General features: G+C 46.6%; 1 protein-coding gene across 4 annotated transcripts in view; it reads right to left on the bottom strand.

The window, feature by feature from the left end:
- Positions 1-17,061, bottom strand: part of FAM171A1 (family with sequence similarity 171 member A1) — a 123,567-nt gene that overhangs the window by 40,103 nt on the left and 66,403 nt on the right. For all 4 annotated transcript variants that reach the window (XM_079793997.1, XM_079793995.1, XM_079793998.1 and 1 more), the window contains exons 2-3: positions 10,714-10,941; positions 2,172-2,264 (exon numbers count right to left, since the gene is read on the bottom strand). In XM_079793997.1, the coding sequence (XP_079650123.1) occupies positions 2,172-2,264; positions 10,714-10,941 (321 nt within the window). The remainder of the gene's footprint in view (positions 1-2,171; positions 2,265-10,713; positions 10,942-17,061) is intronic.

Here is a 17,061-nt window from a genome sequence, read left to right as displayed (position 1 = left end):
CTACAAAACCCTATGTTACTCCTTGCCTTAACTACTGCATAAGTCTCTTCACTGGCCCCTTGCTTCAGACTTATTCCTTTTCATCTACTCACACACTGACTTTTCTAAAATGGCACTCTGATTAAATCCATTCCCTTCCCAGAAACCTTCAATGGATCTACACCATTTACCAAATTCACAATGGCAGCGACAATTTAGAGACCAACTGGACCCAAACTACTACTCCACCTGTCCCGTGAGAGCTATAGTTCAGTGCTTTAAGAATTTAAAAAGTTATTGCATGCATATTATTTTATTTAATATTTACAACAATCCTGGGAAGAAGGAACTCTCCTCTCTTTATGGGTGAGAAAACTGAGGCTCAAAGAAGTTAAGTGACTTGTTCAAAGTCATTCTGTTTATAGGAGGCAGAAATGAATTCTTTTCATTCTCACCTCCTTATCCCTCCCTAGTACACCAAGCCTACATCAGAAGAGATGCTCTGGCCAAGTGGGACCGCACAGCTCTCTGCTTCTACACGCGTGCCCATGCTCTTCTCCATGTCTGCAGCTTCTCCCATCCTCCATCTGCGGTCCTTTACCTCACCCAAGACACATCTCAAATGCCGCCTCTTCGGTGTAGCCTTCCTTGATCCCACCCCATGCTCTAAACTCTACTTGTATCTCTGTACAGCACTGATCTTTCTGTGCTCTGTGTTATGTTTATTTGTATATGTGCAAATCTCCCTGAACAGACTGGTGGCTGCCAGAAGCAGGGGGTGATGTGTGGGTGAAATGGGTGATTGGGGTCAAAAGGTACAAACTTCCAGTTATAAAATAAGTCCTGGGGATATAACACACAGCATGGTGACTATAGTTAATAAAACTGTGTTGTACATATGAAAGTTGCTAATGAGACTTACTGTAGTGATCATTCCACAGCATAGACTTGTATCAAGTCATTGTACTGTACACCTAAAACTAATACAAGGTTGTAGGTCAATTACATCGCAATGAAACTGGGGGAAAAGGAAAACCGTTAGTTTTTTAGCTGTGAAATAATAGTAGCAAAGCTCATCAAAGGAAAATTGGAGGTCCCAAGGCCAGTGGGCTGAGGCCACGGTGTGGTTCTAAAGTGCTGGAAGCTGAGGACGAAGGCCTCCGTCTGCTCACTGAGGGGGAGAAAAAGATGATCACTCATGGCTTTCACTGTTTTCTCTCCCAAACTCGAGTTACATGTGCTGCTGGACATACGTATCTTCTCTTCAAACCCATCTTCTAAGAGCAGAGGCTACACATTCACCTCCGTGTGTTCTCATAGCGACTCCATGATAAAGAATGAATGAGTTCAGCTCATTTGCAGGTGGCACATGAATGTGGTTAGATGAAGAATTATTAGTATAAAATGGTATTAAAATATAGACATAAATAAAAAACTAATTTGGTAAAGCACTGAAATCCAGGAAATAGCATTCTCAAGGCCCATAGGTTAGGTGGAACCTCATCACAGAAATACGTTTGACCCAAGTGTTATGCCCAACGCCAACTCCAACCCAAGGGGAAGTACAAGTCTTTGAAAGAGAAGTTCCAGGGGTGAGGTCATGCTTGCACACATCGCTGCCCGTGGCATGGACTAAACTAGAGAGGGAAGAGCCACACTCCAGTGTTCATGAACTGTTTTCCTTTTTTGTTGCGGGGAGAGGGGTTGTCTTTATTGTGGTAAAAATCTAGAACACTGAATTTACCATCCTAACCATTTTTAAGTGTACAGTTCAGGAGCGTTAAGCATCTTTATATTTTTCTGCAACAGAGCTCTGCAACCTTTTCATCTTGCAAAACTGAAACTCTGTACGTCTGAATGCTTACGATCCTTTTAAGAGTGACCCTGCCTACTGGCCGGGGAGGCCCAGGCAGGGTCCTGGCTCTGACCTCACGAGGTGAATACTGTGTCCTGTGGGGATGAGAGAGGTGTGGTCTCCACATCTAGCAGCTGAGCCTACTAGAAACAAGATCACAGCCAATGGACAGTTTAACCAAAATTCAAATGTGTTGTGCACTGACAGAGACAATGGCTGGTGTGTCTCGGCTTTGGATAATTTCACTGCTATCACCACCTGATAAGCTGTCCCTCATAAGATTTGAGTAGTCAGCCCAAAAGCTACTGTCAGTTCTCTTTTTAAATATTCAACATACCTTGGAATCCTGAGACTATCTGGACAACATCTTCATAAACCATTAGAGTAGCGGATCGTTCTGGAAGCAGGCCGAGGCTCAGTGAAGAAAACACTGCAGAAACAAAAATGGATGTAAGGGAATTCATTTACATCAAAATGCCGACTCTAACTTTTGTATTCTCTGACTTCAGATCAATCAACAATATTGACTTTTCGCACGGTGACATACATATTGAGTCTCTGCCCCGGTTCCTAACAGAGAGCTCCTACATCCCTTGTCATTTCCTGAATGCTGGGGGCGGTGGGAGCACCTTCGTTCTAATGAGGTGACTTGGGGTGGGCTCCTGGATTGGTTGCCAGAAAGATCAAGCCATGGTTAGAAACTTGGGATTTTCAGCCCCTTTCTTTACAATGTCCTTTATAATAAACTGGCAAAGGTAAATTAAACGTTTCCCTGAGTTCTGTGAGCCATTATAGCAGATTATTGGACCTGAGGGGGTGGTAACTGAAACCCCTGGTTTTAGCTGGTCAGTCAGAAGTGCAGGAGACAACCTGGGACTTCTGTCTCAAGTGGGGGTGGTCTCATGGGACTGAGCCCTTAACCTGTGCGGTGTGTGCTAACTCCGGGCAGTTAATGTCAGACTGAATGGAATTGCAGGACATCCCATCAGTGTCCAGAGAGTTGAAGAATTGATTGGTTTGAGAAAAAACACCATTCATTTGGTGTCAGAAGTGTGAGAGAAAGGAAGCAGTTTTTCCTTTAAGTATGATTGGCAAGACTTCCGCCATGTCACAGGAGTGCTCCCATCACTTGTACAACAACAGTTTACCCTACAATAGTCAACTATTTCTTGTTCATTAAAATGTTTTAGTAAAATTTGCCGAAACCGGTTTGGCTCAGTGGATAGAGCGTCGGCCTGTGGACTGAAAGGTCCCAGGTTCGATTCTGGTCAAGGGCATGTACCTTGGTTTCAGGCACATCCCCAGTGGGGGGTGTGCAGGAGGCAGCTGATCAATGTTTCTCTCTCATTGATGTTTCTAGCTCTCTATCCCTCTCCCTAAAAAATCAATAAAATATATATTAAAAGAAATGTTTTAGTAAAACACCTGGTTATAATGTATGCACTATACAAATATAAAATATATAACATCAGATATTAACATTAGGAAAGCCTTCAAAAATATATGCTTAGGTTAATGTGTGCCTGATGGTAAAAGGGTATCTCGCCCTATTCTGGGAACTAATAAGATGATAGAACTTACGCTAGTTTAAAATTAAGTACCTACTGGTACTTCCAATAAAAGATTCACAAAGCCTACAAGTTTTTGAGTAAAACATGAATTTACGAGAATACAAATAAATATATCTATATATATAAAAGCCTAAGCGACTGTTATGACCGAACGACCAGAACGACTGGAACGATCGGTTGACCAGTCACTATGACATGCACTGACCACCAGGGGGCAGACACTCAACGCAGGAGCTACCCCCTGGTGGTGCGCTCTCACAGCCAACCTCCCGTGGCCAACCAACCACCCACGGTCCCTCCCCCCGGCCAGCTGGCCCCCATCGGCTACTGGTGCTAAACCATTCATAGACGACCTGCTTCTGGGTCAGGGTTTCGTACGTAGCAGTGAAGCTTCCTCACTGCAATCTAGTGAAAGTCAGCCCTTGACACAGCGTTTGTCTCACTCCCATCCTCTCCCTTCCCTGGGGGACCCCCGCCCATTGCGATGGCAGTACAGTGAGGGAAGGAGGAGGGTGGGAGGCGGGGAACCGCATGGTGGCAGGGCAGCATCAGCGCCTGTTCTTTCTGTGCCCAGCTTGGCGACCATCGCCTTCTTTTCCAACCCCGCCGGGGCCTTCGGGCATTGGGCTGGGCTGGTGAACCAGGGGTGTGTGGCGGCAGACTCGGACCCTTTTCCAGGGGGCCGAGGGCCAGCTCCCTCCTTGGAGCCGGCAGCCAACCTCTTGCAGTCCCTCCCCTCTCTGGCTGGCCAACCTCCCGCGGTCCCTTCCCACCCCCGCCCCCATGCACGAATTCGTGCACCAGGCCTCTAGTTATACAATAATCATCATCACTAACATTACTGAACCCTTTCTAACACATCAGACGTTAGGAACCAGAAACATTATGTGCTAAGAATATTGACTACTTAGCATAACTGGCTCTTAGTAGTGCCAGAGGGAACCAGTCAGCTGGCTTGTATGTGACCCCCTACAGAGTCCATTTATTTAGCTGCCACTGTGTACCAGGCCTAATGCTATCCGTGTGGAGCAGGTCAACGCTGGAGGCAGTGTGTGCCTTCAAGGGCTCCACATGAGAAGGGGGCCAGGACACATCAAATAGCTGCATGATATGTAGAATGTGGCCAGTGCCGTGATGAAGCTAAGACACCAAGGTGCGATGAAGAACCGCCTAGCTGTTCCTCAAAATATTAAACACAGAGTTACCAGCAATTCCATTTCTAGGTATATACCTTATCTATATATATAAAAGGCTAATATGCAAAGTGTCCCCTTGAGAGTTTGACCGGGAGACCGGGAGTTCCATCGCTCGCTATGACGTGTGCTGACTACCAGGGGGTGGCATGGAATGAAGGAAGGCGTTGGCTGGCAGCGGGGGAAGGGAAGACACAGCCAACAGCCAGAAGGAAGGCCCCGGCTGGCAGCCAGAAGGCCCCAATTGGCCCTGATTGCCGGCCAGGCCTAGGAACCCTACCTGTGCACGGCCAGGCCTAGGAACCCTACCGGGCACACACACACACACACACACACACACTCAAGAGAACAGAGAATATATGTTCCCACAAAAACCTGTATGTAAATGCCCACAGCAGCATTAGTCATAATAGCCAGAAAAGTGGAAACAACCCAATATCCATCAACCAATGAAAAGAAAAACAAAATGTGGTCTATATACACAATGGAATATTATTCACCCATAAAAAGAAATAAAGTAAGTACTGATTCAGGCTATAACATGAACGGACCTTGAAAACATTATGCTAAGTGAATGAAGCCAGACACAAAAGGCCACGTATTATAGGATTCCAGTTATCTGCAATGTCCATAGTGACAGAGAGATTAGTGGTTGCCAGGGGCTGGAGGGAGTAAGAAGTAGCAAGCCAATGCTAATGGGTATGGGTATTTTTGAGGGTGAAAAAAATATTCTGGGATTAGATAGGGGTGATGGTTATATCATCTTGTGAACTGCACACTTCAAAATGGTGAGTTTTATGTTATATGAATGATATTCCAAATACAAAATAAAGAAAGAATTACAAATAAAAGAATCCTGGATAAAAAAAGGCGAAGAAAGGAGGAGAAACCAAGATGGCGGCATAGGTAATCACCTATACTTGCTGCCTCTCACAACCACATCAAAACCACAACTAAACGGCAGAACAAATACTACCCAGAACCATGGGAAAGCTGGCTGAGTGGAAGTTCCACAACTAGAGAGGTGAAGAAAGCTCATTGAGACCGGTAAGAGGTGTGGAGGCATGGAAAGTGCTGGCACCTGGATGTGCTGCTCTTTTAACTGGGAGGGAGATACAAGCTCCTGCTTGCTCTGAACTCTAGTTCCAGGCGAGACTCTGGGGGACCCAGACACATACGGGGAGAAACTGGACTGTCTGGCATCGGGACAGGAACGCAAGGGCGGCTTACTCTTAAGATGCTCGCAGCGATCATTGTTCCTGCACAGGGGTGCGGGATGCGGAGAACCAGGGACTTCTCTGGTTCAGGGCAGCCATTGCTGTTTGCTACACCCTAGTGATTCCCAGAGACCCCGCCTCACCCAATTTACAACCCCACCCAAGCTGTGCGCATCGGCTTTTGCATATGAATGGCCTGTCCTTTTGCCTAAAACAAACTGCAGCTGGGTCAGAGCGCCCCAGAGATTCCAAAAGAAGGCCCACTACCTGGCAGCAGCAGCAGCAGCAGCCTTGCTTCACATCTGGGCCTCGTCTGGGCACTTCCAAACCCCATACAAAGAAGAGGAATCTGCAGATCTCTCTGTAGCTCCTGCTGGGCGGCACCAGACAGTGGCTGACTTTGCACCTCCTTGGAGATCCAAGAGCCACTGTACTCAGTGGTCAGAGTGAGACCATACCAGATTACAACTCTTCACATCCATAAGAGACACACTCAAGGGGCAGACTCAGTGAGCACCAAAGCCCCACTGAAGCAAGTTCTGACCCATAAGGGTGTCTCCTGCGCAACAGATCTTCTTACAGTGTAGACACAGCTGGTCATCACAGCCAATTGGCCTGGAGATCAATTCCTCCCAATGATACCAACAGCAATCAAGGGTTAACAACAACAAGACTGTGCACACAGACCACAAAGGGGTGCACCAAGAGTGTCCACCTCAGGTGACTAGGGAGGCTAAGACACTGGGCCCTATAGGACACCAACCACACAAGGCCACTCTATCAACTCAAGGAGACTTAGCAGCTATCCAATACATAGAAACAAACTCAGGGAAGCAGTCAAAATGCGGAGACAAAGAAACAAGTCACAAATGAAAGAAATGGATGAAAGCAAACTACTGGATATAGAGTTCAAAATCACGGTTATAAGATTACTCAAGAGTCTTCTAGAAACCTCTGAGAAATTTAGTGAGACCCTTAAGGATATGAAAAAGGACCAATCAGAAATTAAGCATACACTGACTGAAATAGAGAATAATATACAGAGATCCAACAGCAGACTAGAGGATCCCAAAAATCAAGTCAAAGATTTGAAATATGAAGAAGCAAAAAACACCCAACCGGAAAAGCAAAAAGAATCCAAAAATGTGAAGATAGTGTAAGGAGCCTCTGGGACAACTTCAAGATTACCAACATCTGAATTATGGGGGTGCCAGTAGAAGAGAGAGAGCAAGATATTGAAAACCTATTTGAAGAAATAATGACAGAAAACTTCCCTACCTGGTGAAAGAAATAGACTTACAAGTCCAGGAAGCGCAGATAACCCCAAACAAGAGGAATCTAAAGAGGACCACACCAAGACACATCATAATTAAAATGCCAAGGGCAAAAGACAAAGAGAGAATCTTAAAAGCAGCAAGAGAAAAACCATTAGCTACCTACAAGGGAGTACCCATACGATTGTCAGCTGATTTCTCAACAGAAACTCTGAGGACAGAAGGGAGTGGCAAAAGATATACAAAGTGATGAATAGCAAGAAACTACAATCAAGATTACTCTACCCAGAAAAACTATCATTTAGAATTGAAGGTCAGATAAAGAGCTTCACAGATAAGAAAAAACTAAAGGAGTTCATCACTGCCAAACCAGTATTATATGAAATGCTGAAGAGTGTTCTCTAAGAAGAGGAAAAAAAGGTAAAGATAAAAATTATGAACAACAAAGTGACAACAAATACATATCTATCAACAAGTGAATCTGAAAATCAAGTGAATAAAAAATCTGAAGAACAGAATAAACTGGTGAATATAATAGGATAAGGGGCATAGAAAGGGAGTGGACTGACAATTCTCAGGGGAAGGGTGTGTAAGGGGTTCAGGAAGAAATTGGATAAAAATCTTACACCTATGGATGAGGACAATTGGGCGGGGAGGTAAGGGCATGGGTGGGGTGGGAACCGAGCGGAGGGGAGCTATCGGGGGGGAAAAAGAGGAACAACTGTAATAATCTGAATGATGAACATTTATTAAAAAAAAAGTGAAGAGATTAGCCAAAGAACATATATGCATAGCTCACAGTCACAGACAACAGTGTGGTGGAGGCAGGGGGGTGGAGGCCAGGTGGAGGTGGGCAAAGAAGGAAATGGGTATATCTGTAATAGTGTCAACAATAAAGAGGAAATAAAGAAAAAAAAGAGAAACCATCTCTGGGGTTCAAAATTGGGAGAAAACTCCACACCAGGTTGGGAGAGGGTGGATCAGGTGATGCCTGTGAGCCAGGGCTAATGGGAGGAACCCTAACTGGGATCAATCTCACAACATCACTTCAAAGGTAAACTTCACCTTCTTTAACAATGACCCTTCGCCTGGTGGGACAGGGTACCTAATGGCCAGAGAGAAAGGGCCAGACTGTTCTGTCTGTAGGACACCACTCAGCTCACAGCTGGGGCAGGGGTTGCCCCTCTGGCCCTCTAAGCGCAGCCGTCTGGACACTGTCTGCTCCATCAGAGAGCCTGAGAGCTCTTTGCCGACCAGTGGGGGAAGCTGAGCTCTGAAACCACCTGTAATCAGTCTCCCCGATGTTTGTGACCAGCACAGCATGCTTTAAAAATGCCTCTAACCTAAACATTTGATATTTCCTACAAGAGGCATCTGCTCTTGCAAACTGTTTCTCAAACCTTATTGCACGTAGGAGAGAAAAATGAGTTCGTGTCCCAAGTGTGCTGTGTGGCGGCAGAGGCACCAGCAGGGGCTTCCTGAAGCAGGAGGGAAGGGGCGAGGCCCCTGGAAGGACGGAGTGCCCCAGCGGGAGGGAGGTGGCAGGGAGGCACTCAGGTCTGCTGGTAGACAGCATTTTCCCCACCACAGAGGAGATGCTGACTGATGTCTGGAGGCTCTTGTCACACTAAGAAGATGTGTGTTTTCTGATAAGCAGAGAGAAAGGAACATCTACCTGTACCTGGGAAAGGCAGAAGGACTTCATGCAGCAGCAAATAGCCACACTGGGCATTCAAGGACAGAGACAAGCTTGCCAAGAGAACAATGTAGACAAACACAGAGAGGGTAAAAATGTCAGATTCCTGCAGAGAATAACAAATTACTCAGGATGACCAGACCATGACATATGCATGGGAAAAAGTGGCTATGGCAGGAGGGTCTCTGTGTTGTGTTTAGTTCGAACTGTATCTGGAGGACACCAAAGGACTTTAGGCAGATGTATAACACCACACACACACACACACACACACACACACACACACTCACACGCTAATGCTCAGTAAAATAGAGGGTGGTGTGAAGAGGCAGACTGAATTAGCCAGAGGCCGCGGCAATAATCCTGGACCACTGCAAAAGGTCCACTGGGCAATCACTATGGAGATGAAAACAATTAAGATGTGGAATTATATTCCTTAGTTGGTGGGTTACATTTTATAGGGCTAAATTTGTTTTACTGTTTGCCAAGCTGGATTCCCCCTCCCGAGTCTATTCCTACTTCCTTGAAAGAGAAGACAGAAAAACATCTCCCAGGTACTAGTCAAGGATGAAGAAAGAAATCCATTCCAAACTCTCGTAAGTATGTGTATTCAAACTAAACCACGTGTGCACGAGTAGTAAAGAAAGAATTTTTTTGTTTCAAATTTTCAACATATGAGAGGGCACAAGTAGATTTACAGTTGTGAGTATACAAAATAGCATTTATTCTTGTATTATTATTTATTCATTAATTCTTGCATTATTTATTTGTATTTTTTTCTTATTGTTATTGTTAGTACTTGGTATCCTTATGATTTATCTTTTAAATGATGGCTGGTAATTTAACCTATTTTTTCCCACCCCTGTATTTTAGAAGCTCCCAACTAAGGATGTGAGCTGGTTGCCAGGGGAACCAAACACATAGGAGAAGGTTGGAACTTTCATCCCCACCCCCTGACCTCCAGGGAAGGGAGGGGGCTGGAGGTTGAATCAATCACCCATAGCCAAAGATTTAATCCATCATGTCTACGTACTGAAGCCTCCAACAAAACCCAGAAGGAGAGGTTTGCAGAGCCTCTGGAGTTGGTGGACACGTGGAGGTGTTGGGAGGGTTGCACCGGGAGAGCGTGAAAGTTCTGTGCTCCTTCCACACACCTTGCCCTATGCATCTCTTCCAGCTCACAGTGTCTTTGATAGCCTGTATAATAAACCTGTAATCGAGTAAGTAGACTGTGTCTCTGAGTTCTGTGAGCTACTCTAGTAAACCAGAGGTTAAGGGAACCTCTGACCTACAGCCAGTCAGTCAGAAGCACAGGCGACGACCTGGACTTTCAATTGGCATCTGAACTGGCGGAGGCAGTCTCATGGGGCGAAGCACTTAACCTGTGGGTAGGCAGTGTCAGAATTGAGTTCAATTGTAGGACATCCAGCTGGTATCTGAGAATCTGAGAATTGCTCGATGTGTGGAAAGAAAGCCACATGATTGGGGATCAGAAGTGCCCGAGGTGAAGTGGAGTACTGAGGAGAGGAAACACACAGAAGTGTTTTCCCTTAGCAGGTAGGAAGGGGAAGAGACAGACCGTCTCGCCAGGACTCCCTTCATCTTTGGCCAGCTTTGCTCTGAGGCCCAGGAAGCAGAGCAAGGACGCTCCATTAAAGCACTGCCCCATGCATCTGGCTGGTGGAGCTGCAGAAGTGAGCAGATACTCTAAGGCTCTGACTCCATGGTGAGTATAAACAGATGGGGCCTCAACCACCTTTATACCAGATCCCCGCTTTCTTCACATAAGGGGGCCACAAGGTAAAGCAGAGACAAAGCCAATATTTTCCCTTTTGTCTGACCTCCACTTTCAAAATCGTTTCTGTGTGTGACTCTATCACTGGCCTGACTACAAACTCTGTTTCAGAGAAAAGATAAGAGCACCTTACCGGGTAATCGGATTGGCTTCCATGGGGCAGAGTTCGGCACATAGGCATGCTTCGTGGCGGTGACGATCAACTGACTGCCCAGCTTATACTGGAACTTGATGAAGGCCACGCCATCTGCCCCCGAGGTGCCAGAGGCGATGGAGACCTGGTTGGTGAAAATCTCGATGAGCGCCTCCGGGACAGGCTGGTGGGTGCTGGCGTCACTGATGTGGACCTTCAGTGTAACCTCTGGAAGAGAAAAAGCAACACAGAACAAGAGCTGTTTATTAGGACACTTCCACAGCGATTCTGCTGTCAGTGTGACAGGAGGTGGAAAGTGCTATATAATAAAAAAATCAACATCTTCCTCCAAAATACAAATAATTTTAACTATGGAAAATTTCCTTCTTAGAGATCCCTTTTTATTTTATACTAGAGGCCCAGTGCACGAGTTCGTGCACAGGAGGGGTCTGGCCGGCCTGGCCCCGATAGGCAGATTGAGGCCGGGCCTGTCGGGAGGAGGACCCACCCCCTAGTATTTTATACTAGGCCTCTAGTATAAAATAAAAAGGGAGCCAGCCATGGGGACCGGCTGTAGGAGATTGGCTGGCTGGGCCTGCCCCCTATTGGGGTTGGGGAGGCGATCAGGGGCTGGGCTGGCCAGGGGGAGGGGCTGCAGGCTGATTGGGGTGGAGGAGAGATTAGGGGTGGGGCTGGCCAGGGGGAGGGGCTGCGGGAGGTTGGCCGGCTGGCCCCACCCCCTGATCGGGCTGGTTCGCTGGCCGCAGTGAGCCTCATAGCGACCAGTCGTTCTGGTCATTACAGCATTCCGGTCAATGGCTTTTTATATATATAGAAAGAGAATCTATATTATAGATGATTTCCTATTTTGTTCAAAACCAATGACCCTCACCAACTGCTTTCTCTTCCCTCCTCCCTACTCATGCCAACAAATAATTGAGATAAGAATTCGATCCCTTTAAGACATTGTGCAGCAAACACAGTACTCTTTTATCCTCCCCAGCACTGCCTGCAAACACAGCCTGAACAGGCTCAAGCTGCTACTGAAGGATATAAGCAAAGCAGGATAACTGCGCTGGTAATCATAAAGACTAGACCCAAACATAGTCTAAAATATCATTAAAAGGGAGAATCCAAGAGTGGGAGGAAGATGGTTAGAAGAAAAAAAAAAGAGGTACATGTTTGAAAAGATAAATGAAGTTGAATCAGTAATTCGGGCAAGAAAAAAATAATAAATGTGGGAAATGGACAGATCCAAATTAATGTTAACATATTAAAACAGAATGAGTATTTTCATGCAAGAGATGTTTACTGAGCTGCTACTCTATGCCTAGAATTGTGAGTAATTGTGCAAACTACAGTGGTGAAGAAAAGTGAGTACACAGGCCAGTGCTATGCTTGGGGATATTTGGTGCAGGAATGAAGAGGCCACTGAAGGAACAGCATATGCAAAGGCTCAGAGGCAAGAAAAAGCATTGCTTCCTGAGAAACAGAAAGAGGGTCTGAAAGCTGGATGAAGAGTTTGAGGGGTCTATGATTCAATGGGAGACAATATTAGAAAGTCAAGTAGGGGCCAGATCACTCAAGACTTTAGAAGTGATTTAAAAAGATCATTCTCTCTTTTCTTTAAATTTTGGTCTCTCACTAGTTTCCCCCCCCCCCCTCCCTCCCTCCCTCCCTCCCTCCCTCCCTCCCTCCCTCTCTTTCTTTTTCTTTCTTTCTTTCTTTCTTTCTTTCTTTCTTTCTTTCTTTCTTTCTTTCTTTCTTTCTTTCTTTCTTTCGTGTCCTTATCCCCCCTTTAACCCCCCCCCCCCTCATGCCCTCACCCCCCTGGTGTCTGTGTCCATTGGTTAGGCTTATACGCATGCATACAAGTCCTTTGGTTGATCTCTCCCCCTTCCCCCACCCTCCCCTACCTTCCCTCTGAGGTTTGACGGTCTGATTGATGCTTCTCTGTCTCTGGATCTGTTTTTGTTCATCAGTTTATGTTGTTCATTATATTCCATAAATGAGTGAGATCATGTGATAAAAAAAAAAAAAAAAGATCATTCTTTATCCCAAGGGCCTTGGGAAGTCAGAAAGGTTTTAGACACGGAAGTGGAAATCAAACTTACATTACAGAAACACCTGGCTCTGGGTGAACGACAGACTAGGGAAGAGACAAGACTGAGGACTGAGCTTCCAGTTAAGAAGCCTCTGTAATAACCCAGGAAGAGATGACAGTGGACCAGACCCCAGCCTCACAATGTTCTTCAGTTAAATGGCTACATTCCGGAACAACGAGAAGTGCGTCCTGCTCCAGTAAATTTCTCCCTTAGGTGCTTGTATCCAGAGCTCTTCCACAACCGGGGCAACCACATCGAGGAGAATTTATTTTGCTCTGAGGACCTCTACCTTGGTAACTTGCCAACTATCTAATGATACTAAAGCAACCTTTCCAATACTGCAAGTTTTGTCAATACTGCAAAGTTAGTCAATCATTTTTCACATACTGACTTAATACATTTCTGGACTAGATGACCATAAAATCAGTCCAAGAACTCTAGACCTAGGGACTATAGATCTGTACCAAATCAATGTCTCAAAGCCTTTGTATAGAAAAATACATAAGTGCTACAGAAACTGAACTGGGCTACTTCATACTATAGAAGGAAAAAACTAATGGCCAAGAGAGTGATAAAACCAACATCATGAAAATCAAGGATTATGAAACCCGTTTAGTTAATTACCTCCAATCTTATCACCATCGCTTTAATGCAGACTTTCAAGATGTGTCCTACACATGATTTCTTCTGTAACTCAGTCTTCCTCGTCCCCAGGTGGCATGTCAAGTTATAACACATATTAACTCAGCTTTCATTAATATTCACACAGCCAAAGTCCTCTACAACAGGGCGAGTGGGAGGGTGGCTTATTGTGGGGCTGCACTGATGATTTATGTATTTTATGGTAATGCAACATTTGCTAACAATTGGGGTTACAAGATTTTTGCCCTCTCTTCACTGTTTGCTGGGATGGCAAAAGCAGCTGAGCTTTGGGAAAAGCTAAAGGACTCTGAATAAACACAGAAAGAAAAAGTTCTACTGAAATAAATGTCCTCTAGTCTACCACTTGGATTTTTTTCTAATATAGGAAGCATAGTTTATGTTCTGCAGCTGTGTACTTTGAAATGTGGTAGGCAGACAAACATGAGCAAAGCCAGGACGCTAGGCCAGGTACAGAAGGCCACCAGGGCGGAAAGCCCCAGGGGCCTAAAACAGACAAAACTGGGAGAACAAGGACCTCGCCCCCAGGGTAACCTTTCCGTCCCTAGAATATCGCTGGGCATGCGGTTAAGACACCCTGACCTTTCATATTGGTAGTCATGTGGTTCGGACCCTCCCCGGACCTTTCCTTCCCTGGCATGTCGCTAGTCATGTGGCAGACCCCCCTAGAGGAGGAACAAGGGGTTGAAGAGTGGCCTGATGTGACGCCTATGCACAACTACTCTCTTACGCATTAACCCTTAGGGATAACATTTGGCCTCAGTTGTGTTTCAGCTCCAAGCCCAGAAAAAACAGCAAAACCAGACAAGTGACACCATGGCTGACAGCAGGACCAGCTGCAGTGATTAATGACCCCCTGCCCTGGCATCGGCCAATCAGTGGAGACCATGACCATGAAAGGACACACCTGGAAAGCTCATGAATATTCTATTGAGAGCCTCCCCTAGGACCTCCCCTAAAATCTCTACCCTTAATAAACCCTTAGGATCGCCCTTTCCCGTGGTCGGCAAACTGCGGCTCGCGAGCCACATGCGGCTCTTTGGCCCCCCTTGAGTGTGGCTCTTCCACAAAATACCATGGCCTGGGCGAGTCTATTTTGAAGAAGTGGCGTTAGAAGAAGTTTAAGTTTAAAAAATTGGCTCTCAAAAGAAATTTCAATCGTTGTACTGTTGATATTTGGCTCTGTTGACTAATGAGTTTGCCGACCACTGCCCTAACCGGTTTGGCTCAGTGGATAGAGCATCAGCCTGCGGACTCAAGGGTCCCAGGTTCGATTCAGGTCAAGGGCATGTACCTTGGTTGTGGGCACATCCCCAGTAGGGGGTGTTCAGGAGGCAACTGATTGATGTTTCTCTCTCTCCCTCTCCCTTCTTCTCTGTAAAAAATCAACAAAATATATTTTTAAAAAACCCACACACAAAAAAACCCCCTTAGACTGGAAGAACCATCATGCTCTCTCCCTCCCAGCACACGCCTGCCTTTTCCCTCTTTCTCTGGTCTCCCCCTCCCCAGGGCGTTACCTTTACCTTCCTCTCTTTCTCCTAAGCTCCAAGAGCCCTTCTTTTGCCTCTGTAAGTTGTTTCCTGAACCATTTCTTCTACAGCTCACTTCTTCCACCTCTGTGACTTTTTAAATACACTTTTGCTTATAGTTTGGGCCTTGGCTCTGCATTCTTTCTTAGTCAGAACTCAAGAACTGAAGTTGCTGAACCAAGATCTAGACTGATCCCATTGGTCCAAAACCTGGGTTGTTTTCACTGCCACCAACAGAAAGAGATTATTTAGCTACTTCTTTTGTTGTGACATAACGTGAAAAAAAATGTCAATTTAACTAGGAATTATTACAGACACTGAGGTATCCTTTTGTTGTTGTTTTGCCATTTGCTTTATTCATATGATAGCATACCATGAACAGTCCTCCAGATCAACCGTACTAGATCTAGTTCACTTTTCAAAAATATTTTATTTTTTAGAGTTTTAGGTTCACAGCAATAGTGAGCAGAAGTTTTAGAAATTTCCCATTGGGGTATCATTTTTCTAGAGAAGCACTTAGAATTAGATTATCCATTCAATAACAAATAAAATTATTCATACCACAGGAGTAACCTTTTGACTACGTGGGTGAGTCACTATTTATTAACACTACTCTCATTTTGCAAATAAAAGGGAAATCCTATAAAAGGCCCCTGGCCTAAATATGCATTAAAATGTCCTATGTTCTTCTGCTGGCCAGTGAGCTGGGGCACCTGATTACTAAATTGAAGCTGGAACATCATTCTTTTACTTCTTGTACTGCACATCCATCACCAAGTTCCGCTAGTTTAATTCCAAAATATATGTCTCAGAGCAGGCCTCTCTTTCCCGTTGTGTTAACAATGCCTTATTTCAGGCCCTTGCCATCAGTCATCCAGACTGCCACTCAGCCTCTTCACAAAAACTGCCACTGTCCTAAGACCTGACACTTGAAATCCCACTGAAGCCAGAGGGAGCTATAGGAAAAACCGATCTGACCATTTCCTGCCCCACTTCAAACCCTTTAGTGCCCAACAAGATGTGGCCAAGGGCCAGATGTGGCTAGCTGCCTATTTTTGTAAGGTCCGTGAGGTAAAAATGGTTTTTATATTTAAACTAGAGGCCTGGTGAACAAAATTCGTACACGGGTAGGGTCTCTAGGCCTGGCTGGCAATCAGAGCTAATCAGGTTCCCTTCCTCCCGGCCTCCCTGCCTCCTCCTTCCCTCGCTCCCTCGGTGCCCTGCCACTCGCTGCTGGTCGCCCGCCATGTTCTGCACCGCCCCCTGGTGGTCAGCACACATCATAGCGAGCGATCGAACTCCCGGTCTCCCAGTTGAACTCCCGAGGGAACAATTTGCATAGTAGCCTTTTATATATATACTAGTAGCCCGTTTGCACGAAGATTCGTGCAATAGACCTTCATTCACCTGGCTGCCTGCACCAGTTTTCTGCCGGCACCAGGGACCCAGGCCTTGGCTGTGGCCACCGCCTTCTGCCTTTTTCAGGGTCGGGGCTTGGCCCCGGGCGGTGGCCTTGGGCTCGGCGGCACCCAACATCGTTGCTAAGGATCGCAGGAGCCGACCCCCAGTGGTTTCCTGCGATCCATGCAGGCTGCCCACTGGTGCCCAAGGCCGGGAAAGCCTCCGCCCCAGGCTTTCCTGGCCTTGGGCTCGCCGCACCCAGCGTCCCTGCTACCGATCACAGGAGCCGACCCCCAGTGGTTTCCTGCGATTGGTGCAGGCTCCCCACTGGTGCCCAAGGCCCGGAAAGCCTCGGCCCCTGGGACCCCCGGGAGCGGCGGGAGGGGCGGGATGGGCACGGTCAAGCCCCCCCAGGTGGCCGATGGACCCCTGGGACCCCCGGGAGCGGCGGGAGTGGCGGCATGGGCCCGGCCACGCCCCCCAGGGTGCCGATGGCCCCAGGCACCCCCGGGAGCAGCGGCATGGGTCCGGCCACGCCCCCCCCCCCGGGGTGCCGATCGCCCCAGGCACCCCCGGGAGCGGCAGCATGGGCCCGGCCACTGGGCACCGCCATCTTGATCTTCTCAACGGCGGATATGCCACCCGGAGTC

The sequence above is a fragment of the Cnephaeus nilssonii genome (assembly GCF_951640355.1).
Source record: "Cnephaeus nilssonii genome assembly, chromosome: 1".
Classification (NCBI taxonomy): Eukaryota; Metazoa; Chordata; class Mammalia; order Chiroptera; family Vespertilionidae; genus Cnephaeus; species Cnephaeus nilssonii.
The sequence above is the reverse complement of the archived record's forward strand: the minus strand, read 5'-3'. Positions and strand labels throughout refer to the sequence as shown.